The following is a 27,748-nucleotide window of genomic DNA, read 5'->3' on the forward strand; positions in this document are numbered from 1 at the left end:
TTCAAAAAAAGTATGTGTAGACACTACTGCTAATACCTGATTCTTAGGCTCTAGAATGGAGTATACGTGATAAGACATTATAATGCACACATTAGAGAGCTTGGCTAATGATTCAAAACACTTTTAGATTCAAATCACTGTGTAAAATATTGATTTATCCAGGTTTCTTAAAAGGTTTCTCAAAATTAAGTTTAAATGTAAAATCCGTCTAACTGCATTTGATAAATCTTTTTATACTTACTATACATTTCCTAACTTAAGAGGTACAAGCAATTTAACTTTTCTTGTTGACTAAAAGATAGTGTAATTAATTGTTATAGTGTAATTCTAAAGATTACCTATTCATGGATTCCACTGTTAAGGTTTCAAATTGTTCAGTCTTCTGCCCAATATATATATTTTTAAATAAAACAAAAAGACTCATGAGCAAGGGAAACATTACTAAGGTAACTAATGGAAAGGGAATATTAGTTTGCAACTATATTAGTTTGCAAGTAATGAGTTCCTACAAATCCTGCAAAATATGGACAGATGAGAAAAAGAGAACAGGAAAAGATCTAAAAACTCTTTAAAGTCTATACTATAAATTCTATCAAGAGATTCTTTGGCACAAACAAGCCTCTCATTTGAAGATAAAGATATGTGCCCTGATAAGAGTCAATTCATGACATGATTATATGAATTACTCTATATAAACACCTGAATTTAGTGCTGACCAGTTTTAATTGAAGCAATTAACAAGGGAAGACAAACTATAGAGCATAACAGGTCTGTTATCTGTATGAATTCTAGACAATCAGAAAGACTACTGTGTGTCTAAGAAGCATGAAAAAGCTAAGTGATGATAAAGTGTTTAAGAAATGGGGAATTTTTTTTCTCTAATAACCACATGGTTGTCCTGTTGACACTACTTTTGCGCAATTAACCTTGACTCTTTATACCAAGTGAGCTGAATGCTCACCCTGCATCTAAGGATTAGATACACATTGAAAAAAAAAAAAAATCAAGTAAGTTCTCAATACACGGTAGATTGTTACTTCCATTGCTGAAGAAGTTGGCTGGTGACTACTGCTTCATGAAATGTCCCCTTCTCACGCTGTATCACCTCCATGAATTGAAATGCTTCAATGCCTCCCATGGCACTCAAAATACAATATGAATTCCAAGTTTGGACCCTGAATGACGTGGACCTTGCCTACCTCTCTAACAGCATCTCCTGCCACTCTCCCAATGTTCACCTCACCTCAGCTACTGACTTTCTGACAGTTTAAAGAATGTTTCTGCCTAAAGGCCCCTAAGACACTTTTACTTAGGCTCAGAACACTGATGAATATATGTTTTTACAAAGCAGCTAAATCGTAACCTGTCCCTAGACACATGAAAAGTTCCGAAAAGACTATGGAAAAGAACACAAAGACAATATTTTTTTCTTCAAAGTGTAATTTAATGGGGGGATGCTATAAGGAAAATCATTGACCAAAATTGTTCTCACTTTTCTCTTAGAAAAATATTTTCTCAGAACTCCCTGAAAGATAAGGAGCAGTTCCAATGCAGATTTAAAAAACACTAGTTATCACACAACTTTCCAATCACGTATCTACACCCATCTCTGTAAGTGCAACTTCATTCCATTCTTATATAAAAAAACAAGTCAAACACAAAAGGGAAAAGCCTAACAGTTAGAAATGTTACAAAAGTAGATCAGTTACCATTGCAAGTGGTTTCCTGAAGAAATCCAAAAACACTTATTGGTGACTATCAGAAATCAATTGATTAAATACAATTCTTCATCACTACAGCTTTCTTCCAAAAAACAAAATCAAAATAAAGATACAGATAAACTAACCTGTCTTTTGTTGATTACCTTTGACTGAGCCTCATCCTCACTGACATTTTCACTAGGGCCATCTAATGTACAATAGCCAAGACATGGAAACAATCAATCAAAGTGGCCAATGACAGATAAATGGATAACAAAAATATGGTGTGTGTGTGCGTATATACATATATATATATATATATACACATATATATATACACACACATACACATACACACAAAATGGAATATTATTCAGCTATGAGAAAGAAGGAAATCTTGCCATTTGCAACAACATAGACCTCAAGAGCATTATACACTATGAAATAGGTCAGACAGAGAAAGACAAATACTGTATGATCTCCCTTATACGTGAAATCTAAAAAAACCAAACTCAAAGAAAAAAAGATTGTTGGTTGCCAGAGGTAGGGGCTGGGGGGTGGCAGAAATGAATGAAGGTGGTCAAAAGGTATAAACTTACAATTACAAGACAAATACGTCCTGGGGGTATAATGTACAGCATGGTGACAACAGTTAAACAATATTGTAGTATATATTTGAAAGTTGCTGAGAGTAGATCTTAAAAGTTCTTATCACAAGAAAAAAATTGTGACTGTGAGGTGCTGGATGTCAACTAAACATTGTGGTAATCATTTTGCAATATATACAACATACATCAAATCACTGAATTCTATACCTTAAACTAATACCATGTTATATGTCAATTATAATGCAATGAAACTGGCGGAGAATGAACTTATAGATGAACAAACCTCTCTTTCGTTGATTACTTGAGTGAGCCTCATCCTCGCTGACATTTTCACCAGGACCATCTAATTTTGTTTCCCGGCTTTCTTTGCTCTCACTGTTACTTCTCTTTTCAACTTTGTCTTCTCTTTCTTTTTTATTTTGTGGCTTCTTATTTCCTTGGTTGATGACACTCTGATACTGCAAAAAGTATTTCTGAATGAAATAGTTTTCATTAACATATCCAAAAATCTGTGGTAATACACCTTAAGCATTGCAAAACGAAGGACAACGTCTTAAAAAAACACACCTGCTTTCACAAGACACTTAAGCCAGACTGGGAGAAAATATTTCCTAAGTATTTTGATAAAGGACTTGTATCCAAAATATATAATGAACTCAAAATGCAGTAACAGGAAAACAACTCAATTTTTTAAAAAATTAAAAAACACTTCATTAAAAAGATAAACTGATGGCAAATGTATATGAAAAGGTGTTTGCTATTTTTAGTCAGAGAAATGCAAATTAAAATTACAATGTGATACCACCACATACCTATGAGGACGTGGAATAACTAGAATTCTCATGCACTGCTGGTAAGAATGAAAGCTTTAGTCGTTTCTTAAAAAGCTAAACGCATAGCTACCACATGACCTAGCCATTCTGCTCCTAAGTATTTACCCAAGAAAAACGAAAGCATATATCCATGCAAAATTTGGTACACATAAGTTTATATAACAGTTTTATTTCTAACAGCCAAAAAGTAAGTAGAATCAACACAAATGTAGATCAGTAGGTGAATGGACAAATAGCATTACATCCATACATGGAATACTATTCAGCAATAAGAAATGAACTACAGATACACATAACACAAATAAATCTCCAAATAACTAAGCTGAGTGAAAGAAAAAGAGAGCATATACTGTTTGTCTCCACTTACATAAAAACGTAGAAAAAGCAAATTAACTCTAAGTGGCAGAAAGTTGCCTGGGATGATGGGGGAAATATGACAGGGAAAATTACAAGGGAGTGTGAGGAAACTTTTGGGGTAATAGTTAAGTCTATTTTCTTGACTGTGGTGATGATTTCACAGGCCAAAATTTTCAAATTTCACACTTTATATATTTGCAGTTCATTATATGTCATTTATACACCAATTAAGCTGTTTAAATTAATATATATTGTCTACAACTATATGTTGATAATATTGCACAAATTACAAAGAGCAAAGTGTACGTACAGTGTCAAATGAAAACATGTAACCAGAAAACCACATATGCTACTCCTCTAAACAGTCCCGTAATAGAATCTCAACCATCTTTTAGAGCTTCTTTCATAGTTAAAATTAAATTAAAAATTCATTCATTGAACACTTCTTAATATGATATGTATACATAATAAATATGTATGTGTGTACACACACTGGGGGTGCCAAAAAAATGTATACGCATGACTTTCATTCATCTTTTGTATCAGTATATATTGAGTATTACAATTTTAATACAGTTTTTTCCTTTCTTAAAATGTGTGTACATTTTTTTGGCATCATCTGTATATAGTTAGCACTGCAACACACTGAAAAGATTATAAATCAGAAAAACAGTATAAATTCTGAAACATAAAATGGCTTTCAATTGGACACAATACATTAAAAATTATTCTCTTTGTTTGTAGGCATTACATGCAATAGCATGGTACCCACCCCTTACAAATATAACTTTACCTTCTAAGAATACAACCAGATGGTAGTGTGATGAATGAAATCAGGTACCTGAAAAATGGGTAAAACTATAAAAAGGGTAGCTGCTGAGTTTTCAGCACCTCTTTATTAATGTAATTCTCTAAAATTTGAGGTAAATTCTGCATATTAAAAGGAGACTATTAAAATTCTGCATATTAAAATAAATTCTACATATTAAAATTTTCCCTACATATATATAAAAAGCCTTAAAACAGTACTCACTCCAGTGTTCACTAATTCACTTGGTGTTGGCCAATTCGCCATATCGCTGAAATCACTAGCCTAAGAAGTAATAAATAAGTGTTATGTCTGCAAATTAGAAATTTTAAATAGAAGAAATTTTCTGAAAGTGAAAGCAATTTTAAAAAATCACCTACATTCAATTATATGCAGGCATTTGCCAAATTAAAAGTTTCTCCAAACAACGGAACATTGAAATTAGAATGCTTTGGTTTTATAATCCAACTTCTAGCGCTATTTAATGACACTGATAGAATTGATACGGAGAAATGGAGGCATATGGGGATTTGCATGAAGGCTACAATTCTCTAGTATATTGACTTTAACATCAATGATACAACTACAAGAAAAATACACAATAACTTAGAAACACAATGATTTTCAAAATGAATATACAGTAATTAAGAACTACTTCATGTAAAGACATACCTTGTCAGATTTATTTGTCTTGAGTTTTCCTGCTTTTATAATTTTGGGGGAACTAAGCTCTTAAAAAAAAAGAAAAAAATGTTGTTACAATCACTTCATTCAATATTATTTAACAAAATCACTATTATAATACCAATTTTAGTAAATCAGTGTAGTCATCATTATCAAAAAAATCCAAAGTTCTAAGACTCAAATTCCTAACAAGAAATCAACTACATTTCAAAAGTAGATTCAAACTGGTTTTCAGTGTTCAAATCAAGAAGTGGTAAATATTAACAGTTTACTTACACTGATAGAGCAATCCTTTCACTAACAGAACATGAAAAATTAGAAGTATGTTTCCATACACTAAAGTTAGAAACACAATTCCCAATGGGATACATTTTTCTATACAATATACACTCATCAAAGAGCATTCAGAAAACAAGTCAGAAGACTTCAAATTATTTGTCCTTGAAAACAAACAAGTTTGGCAACCATAAGTTGTATCTAGGTTTAGCCATAAAAAACAGGTCTCTGTAAAAGTTTTATTATATAAGACTGTCATGGACTCACCACTTGTCCCTATCTTAAATAACAGTGGCTAAAATAAATAAATAAATGTTATACTGTCTTCAAATGAAACTTTACATTGTCTTTTGTTTGGTTTATCACCTAGCAAGATAACCAGATGGTTTATCATCTAACTAAACAAGACCTAAAATAAATATGAAGGAGCAGAATATACTTGGGATCTACATCTACAGAAAACACAAAAATCCAGCAAAATATGAATCCCCAAAATTATGGTAATGACCAATTCATAGAATAAAACAATGAGTTAAAATCCAGACGCAAATTTAAATAAAATACAAATAGTGAGTACACAGGTATTTATTTATGCTCCTTCATACTTAGGCACACATATATGTGTATGTGCATACATGTTTAAATATGCATAAGAATAAAATATTTCATTAAGAAAAAATAGAGACAGTAGTAAAAATAGAGACAAATAGGACAAAAAATGGGGACAGGAACAAGAAAACCTAAAGAACAATATTTGCCTGAACATTATCTAGAATTTGACTGTGAAGTATGTCATGTGAATACTATGTATATTTTATGAAAGTTATACAGTACAAAACTGTATAACTTTTCTCTCTACAAAATGCAAAACATGCCCTCAACTATTGCTAAGTAAATTAAGTTACAAAATGCATCCTCATACAAAACATTTGATATAATGGAAATAAGGGGTAGGCCACACAAGCAAGTTTTACACAGCTTTATGACAAACGAATTAGACATAAATAATCACAAAATTAAGGTCAGAAATTAAAGATAAAAATTATTCTGACCATATATAAATAAAAGCAAACTTTTTAACTTCCATACTGTATGACACAATTAAGTTATTAATAAACAAGAAAAAAATTTGAATGTGACTGAATTAATAATCGTTCTATTGATTTAAAAATTAATACGACTTTAAACTCTTATCCAGACAATGATTACAACCTCTAGGTAGAAGTCAGCAAAGAAGTTGGGGAAGAAGAATGTTGAATTTTATTTCTTCACACGTTTAAAAATACAAGGAAGAAATTCTGATTTCAGTCAATTATTTTGGACTCACAATTTTTGGATTTTTAAAAAATTTTAATTCCTCAGAAATATAATTGAAAAAATTTACATTTAATTCTGTGTTTTCTATAATGCTGACATTTTATTAATGGACTAGCTTTATGTATACACTGTAGTTGGCATGTTTATGTATATTTTATCCTTACATAATTTAATTTCACCACAGAGGATTTTGATAAACTATTTCGGCCAATGTAGTAAAATACTCTGAGATAGGAAATAAGAGTGATTTGTTACCATTGGTTACTAAATGGCCATTCCAGTTAATTTACTTTTCCAAGAGGAAGACTTTCCTGAAAGCATTCCGGTTCCAAGGTCCAATTCCTTCCACAGAAACAATAAGTTTCCTGATTAATGAGTTTAGGAAAATTGAACTTGGAAAGCCAGCACTTTTTCTTTTTCTTGGGGAGCTAGTCCACAAAAAAACAAGCATTCTGATCTGCTCCTTTGTGCTCTCAACTTCACAGGGGTCAGCTCCCCAGCAGAGGTAGAAGGGGGCTCTACAGTTGTGCGATGCCAACTGTGTGAACATGTTTGTCTAATTCCAAGTTCAACATGAAGAAGACCACCTCATCAACTCAGTCTTTTTCCATTAAAAGGATGATGAGCTTTTATAAATACACTAATTAATAAATCTGAGTAAAAGATTAACATGTGATTCAAAAAAGAAATACAAATGGTCAAACATGAAATGATACTCAATTGCACTAATAAAGAAATGCAAACTAAAAACATTTTTCACCTATCACATTGAGAAAAAAAGGGAATGCCCTGTGTTCGCCAGCCAGCCTATACAAAAAATGGACATTTCTTTCGTGTGCAGTAATGTAATCTTTCAAGGATAATCTATTACTTAAAATGTATGTACTTTTTAATAAAGCAATTTCATTCCTGGGAAATTATCTGGGAATCAAGACAAGGTACAAAGATGTCTATATAAGATGTTCACTGCAGCTTTGCTGGTAACTGTATTTAGATAACTTTTACATTCATTAATATGGGAAAGTTATATTATGGCACATCTATACAAAATAATGTAAAACTTTTAATAAATAAGATAACTCTGTTATGTATTGATATGGAAAGCTGTCCATCAGGTTTTAAATATAACTTTATATTCACACGGAAAACAAGCCTAACAAAGAAATTTTTTCACTTTTCCATGTTTTAACTAACATGGAGGAAATTACCCTGCATGTCATTATAGAGAAAACCTAAGACTGAAAAAGCCAACCTATAAAATTTTAACAAATTTAAGCTACTAGTGGCTTCAAGTACATATAAATATACATAAATGAGTGTGTGATCTTCCTATCTCCATTTATATAACATCATTAGTGGGACACTGTACTAGCACAACTTTTTTGAGTAATATTCCAATATTTACTCCAATAATATTCCAGTATTTACTATTTAAAATACTGCTCTTTAACCCTAAGAATCTATAAGGAAATAATTCTAAATAGATCAGGAAAACAATTCATTTCAGGAACTTGAATAATAAAAACAACAACTGCAACATAACGAGCGATTTTACTCACTTTAATTTTCATGACCATAACCTTTAACAAAGTCTTAAATAATAAAATTAATTGACAGCAATCAGTATTTCACATTTTATTATATTTAAGAGAGAAATCTGTTTAAGAGGAAAATATTATGTTTCTACAACAAATCAGTGCTTTAAAAAAGTAAAATAAATACTTAATTCTCATACTTTAAAAGTGGGAGCATCCATTTGTACAATCACTTTAGAGAGCAGCCTGCCAACTAACAAATACCCGTGACCTAACAATTCCACTTATCATCTATCCTAGAGAAAGTCAGACATACAAGAGGTACGTATAAAAATTTTTGAAACAACCAAGATGCTGATCAACAGATAAATGGCTAAATTAACTGCCGTGTTTCCCCAAAAGTAAGACCTACCCGGACAATCAGCTCTAATGCGTCTTTTGGAGCAAAAATTAATATAAGACCAAGTCTTATTTTACTATAAGACCGGGTCTATAATATAATATTATAACATAATACATAAATATATAATATAAAATATACTATTCTGTAATATATAAATATAATATAATATAAAGTATAGTATACTATACTATATAAATATAATAAATATAATCTAATATAATAAATATAATACCGGGTCTTATATTAATTTTTGCTCCAAAAGACACATTAGAGCTGACTGTCCAGCTAGGTCCTATTTTCAGGGAAACACGGTATGTCAGTTATATTTATGGACTACTTCTCAGCAAATTTTTAAAGGGGTTTAAAAAGGCCCAACCTTATCACATGAAAAAACTAAAAGTACGTATGTATGGGGAAAGATGTTAACTAGATTTATTGAGGTGATCATTTTGAAATATATACAAATATTGAATCATATGTTGTATACCTAAAATTAATGTTGTGTCAATTATACCTCAATAAAAATAGTTTTTAAAAACCTCATTAATGGTAATAAGAAAAAAGGGTCAACCAATACTCTAAATGAAAAACAGAGGATGCTGAGAAAGACAAATACCATATGATCTCACTTATGTGTCTAATCTAAACAGAACAAACCAGCAAGCAAAACAGAAATAGACTTATAAATAGAGAACAAACTGATGGTTGCTAGATGGGAGGGTGTGGGAGGATGGGTGAGAAAGGTGAAGAAATTAGGAAATATAAATTGGTAGTCACAAGATAGTCATGGGGATGTGAAACACAGTATGGAAAATATAATCAATAATGTTGTAGAGACTATGTAGGGTGTCAGATGGGCACTGGACTTATCAGGGGGATCACTTCATGGATTATATAAATGCCTAACCACTGCGCTGTACACCTGAAGCTAATAAAACACAGAATGTCATATATGTGTGTGTGTGTATATATACATATATATGGTCACAAGATGTAAAGTACATCATAGGGAATATAGTCAATGGTATTTTAATAGTTATATGGAGAATGTCAGATGGATAGTAGATTTGGCGGGGTTATCACTTTGTTGTGGTATAAATGTCTAATCATTATCTTGTTTTGCACACCTGAAACTAATAAAAAAATTAAAAACGGAGGATGGTATGTTCTAAAGGCATATACAAAACACTGTTATTTGTAAATCACGGCACAGATTTAGAAGGATATTCAGTAAACTGGTAAAATGATTATCTCTGTTTTTGAAAGGGACATCAAAAGCTCAGTTTTTACAAGGAGAAAATATTTATGTATCATTTATATAACTTACTTAAAATGTTACTAGGGTAATAACAGCTGTAGAGCAGACACTGGGAGAAAGGATTGATGGAGTCAGAGATAGACTAAGGATAAAAAAGGTGGAAAAAAAAATCAGTATTTTTATACACCACGTTTCTGTAAAAGAATTAAAATATTAGAAAGCTAATTTTAATATGTAAAATGTAACCATGGCTACAGGTAAGCAATTAATAAATCTCATTTTGTGATTTTAATAAAGGTGCCCCCAAATAAATAAAACTACTTTAAACAAGGTTAGGACAGATTGAGGAACAATATTTGCTGGACTCCTTACAATTAAACACTGCAATGAAACTATTTTAGGCCTCTTGGGTGGGCCAGGCTTTGGTTGAAAGAGGTGGGCAGTTATCTGGATTACCAAAAACAGCCATGCATAAGCCAGAACCATCCCAAAAGCATCTCACAAGGGCTGAAGAAGCAAGAATGCCTCACCTGAAAACGCATGATTACAGATCCTGAAATACTCCTCTACATTTCCTATAATGTTTCTGTGGTAATAAACTCTCTGGAGAAGTTTGATGGAAGGAATCCTTGTACTTCGTTAAGAGAGTCACAATAAATCCAGGTTTGGCCTGGATAGACAGGGTTTAAGTGTATTATACCAGCATAATTAACACACTTCCCTTTCCCTCAAGAATATGCTCGTCTATCAGATAAATTATACAGGCCTCCTACAATCAGATAATTGTATTAATTTTGCATTCCCTAGTTTTTACCTTCTCTGGACCCTAAAGGTCCTCTGCTCCTATTTCATTATTCTAGAAGTTGTAAATTCACTTAGGAAAATAGGAAGCCAAGGCACCCAGTTTTATATGGCACTCTGGTATTAAGAATTGGAAGAGATGAATTCATCCACTTCATTCATTTACAAGGCTCAGAAATCTTGCCAGAAGTCAACTAGCTAGTTATTAACAATGTCTGGATTAGAACCCCAAGTGTCTCGGACAATGCATTTCTTCAGCACAATCCCTTACTTATAGTACCTAAGTTATTCATGAACTGCAAATAGAAGCTGTAGTAGACAGTGTAGAGTCAGTACAGAAGAGAGACTTTAAGTTACTATACAACTCCAAGTCTGAAGAACAGAAGACCTGCGGGAACAGAACGGATGCCAAGAACAGAAGGGTTGCCTAGAGAGAGACATCAGCAAAACTAAAATTCCCATGAACAACACCATAAATACATCCAGCATCAGCTTGTTCTTAATTTCCAACAAAGATTAAGATCCTCAATAAAGGCACCTGTAGGTTAATTATATTAAACTATTAAATATTTTTCACAAGGTCATTTGCAATTAAAATGGTTTTACCTTAATGATTTAAAAACCTGTCAAATTGATTTTACAATCTACAAAGAGTTCAGTGTTTTTGGTAGTTCACTGAATATAATGTTTAATGGTGTAGGTCTAGAAGTAGGGAGGTGAGACAGCCATTAAGATCACCAGGGCTTTCCTTCTCTTCTCTAAATTTTATGGAAATTTTGCTTTAAGATTTTTGTTCTCTTCAGTTAGTAACAGTAGTAGTAATAGTAGTAAACAACCATCTTTGCAGAAGAGAATGGTTGCAACATTAAATGCTGAACAAATTTTTCAGTAGTTTTTTCTGCCAAGTGTCAAAATTTATCAAGAATGATGAGTATTAACTGTGCAAATGCTATCACCTTACTTTTATACCATACCCTTCATCTCAATTAATTATCTTCACAATCCTGTAAATATGCTCAAATTTTCTTATCCCAGTTAACGTTTAATTTTAAGAAAAAGTCAAGAATTACAAGTAAACAGCTGTAATGTCTACATGAAAAAGTTCAATTAATTTACTACAACTTAATTTTAGAAAGACAAACTAGGAAAAGGGTGGGATTTGGGACAGGATTCCACCATCATCACAGAATGCTGGCATTCTGAATGAACCTGCTTTTCTTTCCACAAAAAAAGAAAAGAAAACAGAAAAACTAGGAGATAATTACTTTTTGTCTTGCTTCTATTTACTATTTCCATGTAAACTTAAAAAAAAAAGACAAAACAACACGCTGTTGCTACAACCAAAAGAAAGCACCAAGGGCTAGCCGGTATTGGTCAGCATGCAAAGGCAGTGACATAATCTAATCTCTAAAGGGAAGGAGGGCTAACTGAATGTGAGAAGACTACCATTGACCTACTGTGCAATCCACTCTCACGTCAACTATCCTACTTCAATTATTTTCCACCACAGTCGTAACTCAAAGCATTTTAGTAGCAAGTACAACATAGTCTCATTTTTAATGACTACTTAGTGTTTTGAAAACAGTGCAATTTTAACCTTATCAATTATTTCACAATTAACCAAAAATCACTACTGCGCTTCCACACTCAAATAAATCCCTTGCTTCACACCTCTGTTGAAAAAGCCCTTCTACAGGGTGAACTGCCATAGCTAGCTCCCTAAAGTTAGCTTTCCCGAGGCACTCAACACGTGGGGGCAAAACACGATCGGGCCCGCCGAGCCCGAGTTACGTTCACCCACCCGTCAAGAGGTCCCACCTCTTCCTGCCGCTCCCGTCCCAGATGCCCATTTATGTAAATTGGCAGAGTGAATGACACCTTGGAACAAAATACCTCTGACTGACAGGGAAAGGAGACCTGCCCCTCCCCCGCCCCGCGGCAGCTTCGGCGCCACGCGCGTCGCCTGTGCACACCCTGCCCCCCCGGGGCCCACCACAGAGGAGCCACAGACCTGATTCAAGTGGGGGCGGCAGCAGCCCCGACGCGGCGGGGGACAGGTGCTGAGCAGGCTTTCTGGTCCAGGGGTTCTCCTTAGGTGGCAGCGGCGGCTGCGGCTTTTCCTCAGGGCCGGCCGCCGCCTCCTCCTCCGGGGCGTCCTCCACTGGCGGGTCCCGCGGCGGCAGCGGCTCCCCGCCGAAGGGGCCCCCTTGCCCGCGCGCCTTGTGCGCCAGGTGCAGCGCAAGAGGCCTCACGGGCACCGCCGCCTGGGGTACACTGTGTCCCAGGACTGGCGCGGGCGACGGCTCTCCCCGCGCCCCCGCGCTGGTAGCGGTCGCCGCCCTCTCGTCCCTCGCTGCCTCTTTGCCTTCCCGTTCGGGCGCGGGCAGCTGCCCGGCCTGCCAGTTCGCCGCGGGCAACAGCGACTCCTCAGCGGCCGCCGCGGGCGGCTCGTCCCGAGAGTGAGCGGCGGGCACCGGGGCGCGAGCAGACATCGTCCCCTTGCCCCAGCCGCCACAGCCGGGGGAAGCCCGGGGCCAGGAAGCCCGGCTGCCCGTCTCTCCGCCCGGGCGCCGACTGGCTCCGGCCTGAGGCAGGGAGCCCGAGAGCCCGGCCGCCGTCGCCACCGCCGCCCGCGTCGGCCGAGGCCGTGCAGCGCCCGGCGTGCCGCTCCTCCCCGCGTCGAACGGAGCGCTAACCGCCCGCCAGCGCCGCCCGCTTCAGCGACACACGCCGCGAGCCAGCCAGCCCGTGCCGGGCGCCGCAGCCGGGAGCCCTCACCTGGCGCGGGCAACGACGGAGGTGCAGCGAGGCGGCTGGAGGACCTCTAGCGGAGTCGGAGAGGCGCGCGCCCCTAGAGCCGGTAATTGCTCGCGGGGCGTGGAGGGGAGGTCCGCGGGGGCCGGCTTGGCGGCGGGGCGGGGCCTCCGGGAGGAGCGTGACGTGGCTCCTCAGCGGCTTCTGCCCTCGCCAGGCCGCCGCCCGCGATAGCTGCCTGCGGATCCCGTCCGGGTGCCGCCCGGCCTGAGGGCCGCCCCCGCCCCCGCCCCAGCGGCCAGCCGAGGGGGAAGGAGGGCGAGCTGGGAGGTTCCCGGCTCTCGGGCTCCGGCAGCCCCGGCGCAGGGGCGGGTCGCGCATCGGGCCTCTGTGACTCGCTGCGCGCAGCTCTGGGACGACGGCGGACGAGTGCCGAGCGGGCTACGCACTTGGCGCCCGGGGAGGTCGCTTTGCCCCCGGCGCTCAGGCGAGGCGGGGTAATCTCGCAGCCCACTCCGGGTGGCTCTACAATAATCCCCCAGCGTCTGTAGCGTCGCTCGGTGACCAAGTGCCCCCCTGGCGCTCTGGAGCACCGCAGTCACCTGTAATACTGAACCACGTCCAAAATGAAAAAAGTGTGATCTGTAGGTAACGGTTTATTAAACCTTTGCTCAGGCACTTAGGCTGGTGCTCTTCCCCACCCCTGTTACTACCCACGAACTGAAATATTTTTGAAGTGCCTCTTGAGTAAAAAAATAAAAAAAATAAAAAATATTTCGCCAGCTTTTAAAAAAATTACCTGTTTCTTTAATTTGTAGAGAGAACACTTGTTTACAAATTAACCATGTCCCAAATATTTTTTCCTGGAATGGATATGCTAGAAAGGTACAAATAGGTTTTGATTTTAAAAATCTGGTAAGAACTTTCTATAATACTTGGCACTCAGATTCAACAAGTGATTAAATTGGTTTCATGTGCGTGTATTTATGAGCTAATAAGGTTTATGTTCAGGTGCAAGGTTGCTGAAAGTGGGTTCAGTTTTACAGCTGTCAAACTAGGCAGACAATTTGTATAGGACTCCACTCCCATGAGTCTCACCTCAACCACATTAAACTCAAATATATTCTTCGGTATTCAAAACTTGTACTAGGCACAAATTATTTAATTTCATAAGGCCAGTAAACTATTCATACATTACAACAGCCGTAAACAATAAGGCCTTTCTTGTTTTCCAATTTACTAGTTTCCAATTTACCTGACCCTATGCAACCTAAACCCATTCCTAGTTAAATAGGGCGTATTTCCACCTATATTCCCAGAGAGGCACCATCTTGACTGGCTCCTTTATTGGTGAAGCTTTGGGTTTCAACTAATTACTTTTGCACCAATCTAGTAGCTTCTCTTCCTGTTGTAATCGGCCATTGGAGTCCTGCCAGGTAATCCTGACTCTTACAAATGCCTATCAACAAATAAGACTCAGAGAGACATTCTATTTTACCAGCTATTTAACTATACACTGCTTACCAATGGGGATGTGTTCTGAGAAATGTGTCAATAGGCAATTTCTTTGTTGTGCAGATACCATGCAGTGTACTTATACTCTTGGTGTATGGTATAGCCTACTCCACACCTAGGATATATGCTATATATAGCCTGTTGCTTCTAAGCTACAAGGCTATATAGTGTGTTACTATACAAAACAATACGGGATTAAACTAAGCACAAGAGAAGATGATGCAATCAAGAAACGAGGTAAACGTAAGGGTGTGAAGCTGCTGCTGGAGTAACGGCATACTGTTTTACAGGAAACTGTACACTAAATACACTAAGATACACTAATGTAAAAAGTACACTAAAATAATGATTAAAAGTATAGTAAATACATAAATAAGTCATTTATTATCGAGTATTATGTATTGCACCTAATTGTAATGGGCTATACTTTTACAGCACTGGCAGCACAGTAGGTTTACACTAGCATCACCACAAAACACATGAGTAATGTGTTGCGCTGTGACACTATGATGGTTATGATTTCACTGGGTGACAGAAATTTTTCAGTTCCATTATAATCTCATGGGACCACTTTCTGATACATGGTCAGTCATTGACAGAAACATTGTTGTGCAGAGTACATGTGGATTAAAGACTGATTCAGTTGAGAAAAAGGTTATGTGGAATAGTTCTCCAAAGTTCGATTCATATGGGCTACCTAACCATCGTTGGTAGAGGCAAAAAACAAAATTCGGCCCAGTAAATTTGAAGATCGAATGGGCTTTATTGAGCAATTCATGAATTGGGCAGCATCTTAGGAACAACCAGAAGGGCTCTCTGAAGAGTTGTACAAAATGAAAGTTTTTATAGGAAGAAGGGAGGGGCAAGGAAAAAAAAGTTCCAAGACATCTGTTTTTTGGAGGGAGGAATGATCTTTATCATGCAGATTGCCTCTTTCTATGGAGATTACCTCACTGGTGTTAACCAGAAAATTCCGGACTGGTTGATTATGTTTATATAGAGTTTGAAACTGCAATTAGGTAGTGAATCTAGGTTTAGTATCATGGGATTTTAGGAGAAGTGACACCATTTTGGGCCTGTGCTTTTCTCTGTGATACTGGTTTTGTTTGTTGCTTTTTTTAATAAGGTGAAAATCATAAAAGTACTTCATTGAAGAAACACAGGAAGACTTTCTTGAAAATAGGTTGTGCTTGCAGAAAGAACAATTGGAGGGTAAATGTGTGTTCGAAAGGTCTCTAAAGAACTCAACAGTAGGTGTTTGCGATCGCCACTGTAGTGCAGTGCCTATAATGTCAGTGAAGGGCGTTAGCTGTCTTTTAAATACATATTAATAACTTCTGTTTCCGCATAACTGCTTCTTGTAAACAACTTCACCTGCTTTCTGTTTGCCCCTACATATCTGCTTTCCACCCTTTTCCTGCTCTTGCGCCTGGGAGGGCTGACCTGTCCAGAGTGTATCAGTGGGTTCCCTCTCCCTCCTTTGGACGAGGTGTGATCAAGCAATACGGTGAATGTTTAAATTTATATAAAAAAAAAAAAATTACAGTGTTAATGTGCACACATTTGTCTGTCTTGTTTTGTGTAAAGGCTGGTTCTATATAACCTCTGGAATGTATAACTTTTTATTTCAGGCTAGGAGACTTACAAATGTGCTGAAAACCTAACTGACCCCTGGTTTAAACACGTGAATGGAACAATCCTGTGAATGAATCCATTAATACTGCCACCTTGGTGGAAGTGGTTTGTACCACCAGGATTTATCTTTGTGGTGATTACTATTCACCTTGGGTCTATGAATGCCTAAATGGTTGGCACATAACTGGGTGATGCCTCTTAGGTTAGCTAACTGTGCCCTTAACTTTTCACAAAGGAAGTAAGACACCTCATTTGTCAGCTTTTCTGGATTTACATCCTCACGTTAGAAAAGAGCTACCAGGAGGCATTCAGATTCAGAATTCACTTCCTTTGGCAGACCCTACTTCCCTGGTTAGGAATAAATGTAAATGAGGCTATCTATGATCAGGAACCTCTCCTTAACTCTTGAAGATATTGATCCTTAGACTCTTTGGCCAAAGTTGTTCTTGATAATAGGATAGCCCTTGATTATGTTTTAGCTGAGGAAGGAGGGATCTGAGTTGTGGCCAGTCCCATCTGTGGCACTTGGATTAATACTTCTGGGACTCAATTACATAAGATTACTGATCAAACCATTTGGCTTAAAAAGGTGACTCCTTCAGTAGGGTCTTTGACTTGTTTGATTTTGGTTGGTTTGGGTCTTGAATATGACTCTGAAGTATTCTAAACATTTGAAATTATGCTTATGGTTATCATACCACAATAATCTCCCTGATGCATTGTATCCTCTCAAAAGCTTTAAATGCATATTCACGGACATTGACCATCAGGCAAATGATCTTAAAACTGGAATATCAAAAGGGAACTAAGAATGACCGACTAAAGATTGTGAACCTGAAGCTGTGACCTGATTTTTTTTTTTTTCAATAACAGAAAACTGGAATCTAGAGCACAGGTATAGGGTTCTTTTCAGAGGGAGAATGGTTCTCTAGGCCCTCAGAAGTTATGAAACACCTAATTATCCTTATACAAACTTGATCACATTGTTCAATGAGCCTTGTTTTTTGTTTGTAGTATGCTAATGTATCATCAGATGATGGAACCCACTCCTTCTCCTGCTCCTCCTCCCCCTACTGTCTCAGGAAAGTAAAGTCCCACAGGAAACAACATCTTTGTTTTTATTACCAGTGCAATTTAGGTTCAAGCTGGCAAAGACCCAATGTGCAAACAGCTGTACTTAATGCTAGAGAGATTTCAAAGACTATATTAGATACAATCTTGTTTCAAAGTCTTTCTCCAAAGAAGATAAAACTGAACCCAGAGATTTTTATTTTTTAACTTCCTATAAAATGACTTTAAAAGACCAATTTTTCAACAAGATTCACACCATTACCTCCAAGTCACAGAGCGTTGGGCCCTGTTTATCATAAGCATGAGCTAAATGCCTGGATAAATACTAAATACTTCCAGTGATCTCCAACCTTCAAGACAAGGCCAACATTAATGTCTGTTTGAAAAGCATTACATGCATCTTCCCTTTAATAAATACAACTGACACATTCAATCTTACATACAGTGAGAGTAAAAGCAACTTCAGAAAATTTTGCTTTTTTCACTTATCTGTACTGTGCAGATTGGTAAAAAGAAACACAGTGCTTGCTATGCAAACAGTTTCAGAACAAATCTAGGTTACCTTTCCACAACACTGCTGTTGCTGGTTAGGTAGCTCTGTTTACTTGTAAGTGGGGTGGGTTTTAATAGGCCAGTTTAACAGAAATAGGAACTCTCAAATGTTTAAGTGTCTTGCCTAAGAACTGCCAATAGCTAGGATTGATAGTCAAAGCTCTCTGTCTTTCCTGCCACCCGATTTAGTCTTTTTTTTCTTTTACAATGTGGACAAAAAAAAAAGGGGGGTCCTACAGAAAATAACCTCACAGGGTTATCTGATCATAAATTCCTCACTGGGCAGGTCCTGGTGGGGAGTCCCACCCCAGGCCTATAACTTCTTTAGTGAAATGTGTTAAGCCAGCCCTGTCCATTGTGCTTGTGCATCTAGGTTAGCATACCTTTGAAATACCAGAATACCCCTGGAAGGGGTATTAACCCTCAAGAGAACCCATAATCTTGTTAACTATCCTGTAATCCAATCTCCACCTTGCTTTTCTGACCGCCATGTAATTTTCCTTATGTTCCCTCCGTAATTTCAAATGCATAAAACAAGCTGCAAACTGTTACTCTGGGAGCATTTGAGATCTTGCTTCCCGGAATATGTCATCAAATCAATGCTTATACAAATTTTCTATAGGTTTGGACGTTTCTTACATTGACAAATTCGTAAAGGTTACTAACCCCTTCTATACCCTATTCTTTGAAAATCGCTGTTCTTTGAAACCTGGAAAAGGTTATGCTTTTTTGTACTTATACTTTATTTTTGGTTGTTTTTTTCTCTCCTTCTAATTGTATTAGTCTTTTATTCTTTTGGTTATCTCTTCCAGCATTTATTTCCATTTGTAGGTAATGAAATGTCTAAGGAATCTACTTCAAATGTTGGATGAGCTGTGAGCATGGTCTTTCCCTTCACTTCAACTCCGAATTAAGATTTTTTGATCCTTGCTTTTTATATTCCAGTCCCAGTAGTAGTTTTCACTGTAGAAGTTATCTGAAGACAGTCTCATGCTTTATAGCAGTGGCCTACAAGCAAGCTGTAGCTTCTCCAGGAATGCTACATGGGATGGATTAAAATATGTATTAAACTAAGAGGCATTCTCTCAAATGAGTTTAAATGCATTTTATTTTTAGGCAACCTAACATGACATGTTTTTTCTTAAAAACAATGCCTCCACTCCAAATAAATCAAGGTAAAAATAAACGAGAGCTAGTCCTGGTGTATGGATGAACAGCAGCAGCCAGTTATGACGACAGGTGATGGATCCAAATGGCCAACTTTGTCAGCATTCTTCCATTTCTAAATCATCCTTAAAGAAAAATTATATATGGGGTCACCCCAAACTCACAGCAGTCCAGCAGAGCAACCGTGCCATCTGTATTCATGTTTTCACCAATAAAGAATTGGTAATTTTGGAAATTAGCAAGGATGTGCTTGATTTGTTCTACAGCCCATCATAAAAAGGGTTTCCTCCTTCTGGTCTCTGTTCTTCAAGTTTCCCTTCGATTGATTTCATGTCATCCTTGATGTACTCCTTGTAGGCTTCTTTTGTGAAGCTGATTTCCTGCAAATGATGGTTCATGACAGTATCAACACCAGTGACTGTGCTTTTGGTACCTTCACCCTTGGGGCCTTCAGGGGAGGCTTTTCCACCAATGTTACCCTCTGTCCTACTGACCATCTTCACCTCCACCTCCGGGCACAGCCCATCAGCGATCTCCCGGATCTCATAGATACCGGAGAATACATCACGGCTGATGAGGTCCCCGTAGATGATCATGATGGCAGCTGAAAGGAGCCAGCAGCGCTGGCTTAGCAGGAGCGGTAGTGGGGGGAGAGGGAAGCGGGGGGAAAAGCTATTTTTAGTGTATTTTAAAAAATAATTATTACTATTATTTGTGTTATTGTAAGTTATTGTTGATGCTGCCAATCTACTGGCCAAACTTTGAGCAACAAACTGCTAGGGTACTTCTTCCTTTGTGGAATTTACTCAGGTACTGTATATAGGAAAATTGTTTTACATCCATCACAGATTAGACTTTTTACAGTTGTTTACTTTTTCTTTTAATTAGCACAGTCTGGTGAATCTGCACATTTGCTCTTTTGGTCCTGAAGAAAATGTTTCTGGGTTCTTTGGTTCAACATTTTCTAGTTAAAACTATTTTCAAAGTCCTTTATACAATCATTGATTTCCTAGGATTCTGCCTATGTGAATATTCCTAGAATTAAGTTATTCTACTCCTGCAAAATGTACCTTTTCCTTTTGTCTAAGCTGCTATAATCTTTCCTTTTACTTCCAAAGCCAGTTTCTATAGCAGCCTCTGCCCACGACCCCCATTCCCAGTCCAACTGCATCCTATAGGTAAGTTCTTATTTTTAGATTTTGTTTGTAGTATATTTACTAGTGTAAATGCAATCATATCCAATGTTGTAGTGAGTTATACAATATTCAGATAACAGTGGTCTGTCAGAATGCTGGTTTCCCTGGGATCACACATATTTGGAGGGAAAATCTGGGTCTTGTTGTAGATACTGAACACTAATTATTCTGCTGGAGCCTCCCTAGCTTATTTCTGCCTTACATTGTTTGAGTCATAATATTACTAAGGAGGAACACATACTCAATTCAAGTTTGGATACATTAATCAAACATGACACATATTTTCTATATTTAGAATAATACCTCTTGAACATAAATAATTAACTTTTTAAATAAGCTTTTATTGTGAAGTATAAAATACTTGGAAATGATTTTAAAAATTTCAGTTACAGTATTAACAATTCAATAGTCTTTACAAGAGAAAGCACCACATTAAAAATACATTCATAAGAAAGCATCTAAAATGTATATGCTAAAATTATTTAATAGTAATTACATTAGCAAATCATGAAATTCAGAAAAGTTTTCTAATTACAAATCTAAATCGGGTGTCAAACTCAGATGTCTTCAGGGATACGTAGGAACCACAAAGTAGTAACTAGTCTAGTATAAGAGGGAGTCCAGGGGTATGTGGCAAACTTGGAATGCATGCCAATCTAACCATGTTTCAAATTTTGAAATGTTATGCACACAGGATGGAACAGCTGTGGGCCACGCTGGCCTGTATCAACTGCCAGTTTACAACCCTGGCCTAAATAATTTCTAGCAGTTTATGTCCCCAAATGACAGATAGCACATGGGTGTGTGTGTGTATGTGATGAAGCTGGTCACTATTTTGGCGGGAGTAGACAAAAACTTCAAGAAAAGGTATTTTGTACTTTCAATCATGTTAGGTAGCTGCATGAATATATCCTTAAAACATGGTTAAGAAACAAAAATTTTAAAATACCTTCTTTCACATTTATTTGGGAAAAATTAGTTATGCCTAAGAGTTAATTAAAATGAAATAAAATTTCAGTCACACACCATAGTTCATTATTTCTTAGTGAGAAATACTTATGTGAAAAATAAAGTATTGGTTTTACTGAAGCCATTGCTCAGAAAGCATTCAATCATACTACCTCACAATATACAAAAGAAAATACTTGTAATTCATGTTGACAATAAGTTTTACTTTATCTTTAACAGGTATATTATAGAAGAACTTTAGATTTTTATAGTTTCAATTAAAAGTAAAGGTTCTAGTCTGAACATGTAAAATTGCTATAGCTTAAATGGCTGTAACCATGTGGGTTTGTTACACCAAAGCAGTTTTACAGAACTTCTAACTCCAAAAAGAGAAGGAAAAAAGGAAAAGAAGAATTTACATCTCTTGCCATCGATGACTTTACATTAATAATTTTTAAAGGTTTTAAAAATTAAGGTGATGAAGGCATTAGAGTGACAAAATCACCTTTAAAAAATGCTACAAAGGCACATTATAATTTAAATATCCTAACTAGATTAAGACTACAATTTAAAAATAATCTATAGACATCACAGATTTCAAACAAATAAAACTCAAATACATTTATTCCAAGCCTTGATACAACACCCAAATATATTTTCTACTTTTTAAGAATACTTTAACTCTTAGCTTGAGAAGTTTATCATGAAAAGCACCAAATCTAGCCATGAAATCTTCCAATTTAAAAAAGTTAGTAGTTATACCTTTTCTGTAAAGTTCATTTGGAACAATTCGATTTCATTGTGACCATTAATTTTTGAAATTAAAAAATCAAAGCTGTTAAGTAAAGTTAGCCTAAAGTAAAGTTAGATGTTTAGCAAACCCAGAGTAGGTATATAAGAAAATGTGAAGACATGATATCTATCAATTAATGCAACACATTATTTCCATTTTTCATGAATTGAAAGTTTTTAAGTAGGAAACATACGTTTGGCTTTTTTTCCTAACCTAATATTTGTCAGTTTTAAAGTTTGGCGACGTCTTACACATCTTATCTGCATTTTCACACTCATTTTAATTAAATCACTTACATATGAAACACTCAGGATTTTTTAGAATTCAAAGTTAACACTGATTTTACACATCATAAATATTTTCATGGCAGAAAATTAAAGGTGAAAATAATATTATAAATTCACTATGGTTCCATTAAAAAAAATACACATTTCTCAAAGTAAGTCAATAGTAGAAATATACAAGGGTATACAATACAGGCTGATGTATTACATACTTTGTTTGATTTGGCAGTTCTATAAAAACCAATGGTTTCTATGAATAAATTTATTTTAATTAATAACTTAATAAATTATAATTTAAAATGTAAAGTTTTCATAAATAGTAAAAACAAATTATATATCGAGTGTATGGGATTCCCATAAACAATAACAAAATACTTCAACATCATTTCATCCAAATACTGGTTTAAAGTTATTCAAATGCATTTAAAGGTTATAGTTGACTGATCTGTAACACTGGATTCCAGACTAAATTGGTAGCAGTTAGATATATCGTGGTGTCTGCTTGTTCTTCACATCATCAAAGGATGAAACTCCTTTTGTAAGAAGCATGATGACTACGCTGATTACAGTGATCCAATTAGTTAGCATATTTTTGGAGAAAGCGTTCAAATGCATCATAGATGGCTTGTCTAAAATTAAAAAGGAAAGAAAAACTACAAGTAATTAGCAAAAAAAGGGGGGGGGAACAACAGAGAGTGCTTTTACAGTAAGTTATTTCCAAAATTACCTTTGACTTGCAACCTGACCTCCTCTCCAAATAGCTGTGAAAGAGGCAGGTACCTGAGAGTGCGTATTTGGATCCAGGTAACTTCACCACTACTGGAAAACCTCAAATGTACTTCCAGCTGATGATGGGTTCCGAAGTACCATTTTTTCTGTGAAGCACTTTTTTGTGCCTTAGGATTTATATAATATGTTTGCATCTATACAGAGGGTGCCAAAAAAATGTATACACATTTTAAGAAAGGAAAAAATTATATTAAATTGTAATACAATGAATGTCGCTAGCATTCATTTGATTGATGCCATCTTTTGAGCGAACGTCATACTACACATTGCTACGTAATTCAATTCAACTTGAAAAAGTTATACATAGGTAACATCTCCTGAAATGTGTACATTTCCTTTTTTGGCACCCCGGTATATATGTATAATACATAAAATGATAAAAAGGGAAAAGCTATTGTTTTTATTTTGTCGTTTGTTGAATATTAACTGGCTATATAACTTTTCAGAATGTAATAGTCAATCTATTTCATAGACTATAATATAGATGCTTTCTGTTTATTTAAAAAAACATGTCCCTAGCAACTGAACTTAAAAGCAAAACCCTTAGTTTCCTACATTAACTTTACTGGGTATTTTAATACATTGTTTGTGGGAAACGAGTAAACTCGTCATATCGCCTCTAGTTGGAACCGGCAAAAATTTTGCAAAGTAAATAAATAGAGACCTCTTTTTAAACTAAAACACTGAAAGTTTCATAGAAAAATATCAAATAGATTGAAAGATATGAATATTTTACGGAAAGTCTAATTTTGGCGAGAAAATGTCAAAAAAGCCCTGTGTTACGACGCGATTTGGCGGGAAAATGCCCGCTTACAAAGTTTAATATTTTAATTAGAAAGGAATAGTCAAATTGATCTGGCCCAGGTCCATAAGATACTATTTTTAAAGCTTGTTTTTTTTTTCATATTGTGAAATTCTACATTTTCATAGTAGAATGTTCAGAAAATCCAAAAATATAGAACAGGAAAAAAGTCAAAATCCAATTACTTTAAGATATCTACTTTAAAATTTTCATATATTTCCTCTATGCTTTTTAAAATGCTTACATACCTCTATGTTTTCACCCAACTTAAATAACTATGACATCATATTAATTCTGTATCCTAAGCATTTCCCCACATCTTTAAAAAGATATTAAGGTTATCTTTAAAATCAGCAGCCTACTGAAAGATTATGATTTCCAACATGATGGGAAGACACGGCTTTCCATCACAATTGTATTTGTTTGGCTCAAAAATGTATTCCTAGTAAAATGTGACAAACAATGAGAAGGGAAACAAATTAAAGATGGACATTGGCATGTTGGTATAAACACATAAAGATATTTTGTTTTAGGGCAGTTGTAAGAGTAATAGTTGACTGCAGGTGAGAGAGAAAGAGAGGGCCCTGAGATGTTTGTCCGCTGGATAGTTTTTCGCCCAGAGTTAGTCCTGGGCAGTTGCTCTGCTAGAATACATATCTTTTACTTCCTGGTGCCTAAGCGTTGCAGCGCACGCTTGTGTACATGGTATGAGGAGGGTTAGGAGAGGCATACTAACATATGCCTTTTAAATCATTCGAACAGTCTCGCATTCACTTGTATTATCGATCAGTTCTAGATAACAACACAAAATAGATATTGTATCACATAAAGGAGTGGCTTGTTTTACATCTGGTGAGTGAGAAGAATGAAGTTTTAAAAATTCAATTCCAATGTCATCTGAACTTCGTTAGATTTTGAAGTGACTGACTCCACCTGAGCAAGTTATTTAATTTTTTTTCTTCCCTGTATTTCTTTGTAATGGGGTTAATAACTTATGAAGCAATTGCTTTAGTACCTGGCACATGGGAACAGCTAACATTTACCTTTCTCAAATGAAGCCTTTAAATGAGCACTTTTGAGTTTTTACAGCTGACTTTGATTATATCCATAGCTATTCTTCCTGAATAGCTGAGAAGCTATTCTTCTCAGCCACACTCCCACTTAGACACATAAAAGAGAAAAATTTATATGATACTGATTTACTAAAGCAAGCATGTGGGTTTTCTGTATTCACAAATACAACAGAACTTTAGACTCTGCTTGAGCAACCCTAGCAACGCTAAGTAGTCACAATTTTTGCTTTGTTTTATTTTTGTTGTTTTAGTTTTGCTGTGCCACAGGTCACATTGGGTAGGTAGTCTGCTCACTAACACGGACTCAAATGCTGAACAAATGTTTTTTTAAAAGATTATATAATAAAAGGGAGGTTTATTATATGCTTCAAGACATTACAGACTTAAAGAATGTCTGTATTCTGTACTCAAAAAGGCAGTATCTAGAAGTTGAACTAAATAAGTAACAACATTAACTATTATTAACAAATAACTATTAACAAATAACATTAACTAACATTAACAACATTAACAAATAACTATTTCTTAGATTAAAAAGAATTAAAACATGTCAAATGTATAGTACACATTATTTTCGTATTATATAGCTATCCAGCTGGAAGTTTGGGAATACTTATTACACAGAGGATACTGATCTAGGCAGTTTATGTGAATTAATTTAACCATTAATGATAAATATATTTCAATGATACCTTTTGCCATCAAATTTGAATACAAGTAGAAATAATGCAGGATACCAAAAAACGAGTTATAAAAGTTTTTATAAGTTCTAACAAATACTGAAGTCATAAAAGGTCATTAACATTAAAACCAACATTGCACTTCTCATTTAAGGTGCAATATTCACTTGCTCCTGAAAAACATTGCTAGATTTTCCACAGATACTCAGGCCATTGTGAGAGCAGAATATCCAAATGGAGTAGAAAACTCAAGATGAACCAAAGCAAGTTTTATAAACCCTGTTGTTCCTCCCTACCCCCTAAAACACCTGGCTGTTAACATCTGAAGAGGGTAAAACCACACAATAAAACATGCCTATCATATGTTACTTCCTAGTTCTCTAGGAAAAAAAAAAGAAAAGAACAGGACAAGAAAGGAGAGTACCACAATGTGAGAATTGGGGGAGGCAGGGAGGAAACAAGCGGATTAAAACATACAATAAAAATACCCAATCTTTTATATTTGTTGAGACAAAAAAAAATCTAGAAACAAACAAATAAATAGACACCTGTTTAGACCAATCAATCATCTTACCTGAAGATTCCTTGTTTAAAAAGATAAGCACTGATATGACCTCCTTCTAGATAACGGATTTCACAGCCAGGCCAAATTTCTTGTAGACTTCGAACTCCTGTTCGGGGAATGTAGGCATCTTCTTTGGCTTGAACCACTATAATGAGGCTTGGGTCAACTGGAACTAGGTATAGGATTTTAAAACATGCAACATACACACTTTTACAAATCTCTAAGATTTTTATATAAGTACTGTAATTGTATTAGAAAATAAAACACATCATACAGTACAGTAAGTAAAACAGTTGTCAAACTGGAACTATATTTGATTAGGTTAAATATCAACTATAATATACCATATCATAATATCATCTCTAATACAGTGAAATGAATATTCTAAAGACATAAAAATCCAATGTTTTTAAGGAACTAATAAGATGGTCTTAGATTATCATGGATAAAATACGATATTTAAAGAATCAACTTTTCTTGGAAAACATTCCGGAGCCAACAATAAAGATACTCTTGAAAATATAAAATTATCTCATAAAACGTCCTTAAAAATATTTCACAAATATTTACACATCAGCAAATATTCTCAATTTCATATAAAAATTCGTACCTGAGAAATTTGCGACATGAGTACATTCATCCATGACTCCTTTCATAAATATTAAAGATTCTTTCTGAAGATTCTTTCTTCTTTGTTCTTCACTGAGTAGGTGGTATGACTGAGGATTACAACTTGTGTAAATACTTTTGTTGTTTGAAAGTGTTTGATTGAAGCACTCCATCTTAGAGGTATCTTGCAACAAGAGTTCTTCTGATGTGGCACTGAAAGATGTTTTACTAGATTTACGGCACTCAGCAGGTTTTGGGGACACAACTTGGTCTGTCATATCTAAATTTAAAGTTCTAGAAACTAGATTAAGGTTAGTGAGCTTGTCTGTACTGCTAGGGAAGCGTTTCACGAACTCTTGTCCCATTTTGAAAGAATCTGTCTAAATATATGAAAGAAAAGAAAATATCATTTAATACAAAATAGGATTTTATTTAACAGCCTTGTTAAAACAAAGAGATATCACAAATGTCCATCAACGAATAAATGGAAAAACAAAATGTGTAACACACGTACAATGGATTATTATTAGGTCTTAAAAGGGAAGGAAATTCCGACACATGCTAAAACATGGATGAATTCTGAAGACATTGTATTAAATGAATAAGCCAGGCACAAAAGGACAAATACTGTGTGACTCCACTTTTATGAAAACCTAGAATAGTCAAAGTCATAGAGACAGAAGGTTGAATGGTGGTTGCCAGAGGCTGGGAGGATGAGGGAATGGAGAGTTATGT

The 27,748-nt window shown here is 36.0% G+C and overlaps 2 protein-coding genes and 1 pseudogene across 13 annotated transcripts in view; all 3 read right to left on the reverse strand.

Moving 5' to 3' along the window:
- LARP1B (La ribonucleoprotein 1B) overlaps window positions 1–13,423 on the reverse strand; it is an 87,285-nt gene extending 73,862 nt beyond the window's left edge. For 2 of the 6 annotated variants that reach the window (XR_002138897.3, XM_074338533.2), the window contains exons 1-4: window positions 12,592–13,419; window positions 4,979–5,037; window positions 4,532–4,591; window positions 2,592–2,766 (exon numbers count right to left, since the gene is read on the reverse strand). Coding sequence is in view for 5 of the 6 variants with exons in the window: in XM_074338533.2 (XP_074194634.2) it covers window positions 2,592–2,766; window positions 4,532–4,591; window positions 4,979–5,037; window positions 12,592–13,072 (775 nt within the window). In the remaining variant the exon portion in view is untranslated. Of the gene's footprint in view, window positions 1–2,591; window positions 2,767–4,531; window positions 4,592–4,978; window positions 5,038–9,848; window positions 9,922–12,591 lie in introns of all 6 variants that reach the window. The other 4 variants (XM_019749019.3, XM_019749017.3, XM_019749021.3 and 1 more) reach the window with 4 other exon arrangements.
- A 4,014-nt stretch (window positions 13,424–17,437) lies between these two features.
- Window positions 17,438–20,652, reverse strand: LOC148755296 (translationally-controlled tumor protein-like; annotated as a pseudogene).
- A 138-nt stretch (window positions 20,653–20,790) lies between these two features.
- The window catches only part of ABHD18 (abhydrolase domain containing 18), a 38,022-nt gene continuing 31,064 nt past the window's right edge, over window positions 20,791–27,748 (reverse strand). For all 7 annotated transcript variants that reach the window (XM_088792617.1, XM_074338536.2, XM_074338537.2 and 4 more), the window contains 3 exons: window positions 27,015–27,393; window positions 26,414–26,576; window positions 20,791–23,124 (listed from right to left, as the gene is read on the reverse strand). In XM_088792617.1, the coding sequence (XP_088648743.1) occupies window positions 23,073–23,124; window positions 26,414–26,576; window positions 27,015–27,393 (594 nt within the window). In that variant the 3' untranslated portion in view covers window positions 20,791–23,072. The remainder of the gene's footprint in view (window positions 23,125–26,413; window positions 26,577–27,014; window positions 27,394–27,748) is intronic.

The sequence above is a fragment of the Rhinolophus sinicus genome, chromosome 15, assembly GCF_057876585.1.
Source record: "Rhinolophus sinicus isolate RSI-liver-muscle chromosome 15, RSI-T2T, whole genome shotgun sequence".
Classification (NCBI taxonomy): domain Eukaryota; kingdom Metazoa; phylum Chordata; class Mammalia; order Chiroptera; family Rhinolophidae; genus Rhinolophus; species Rhinolophus sinicus.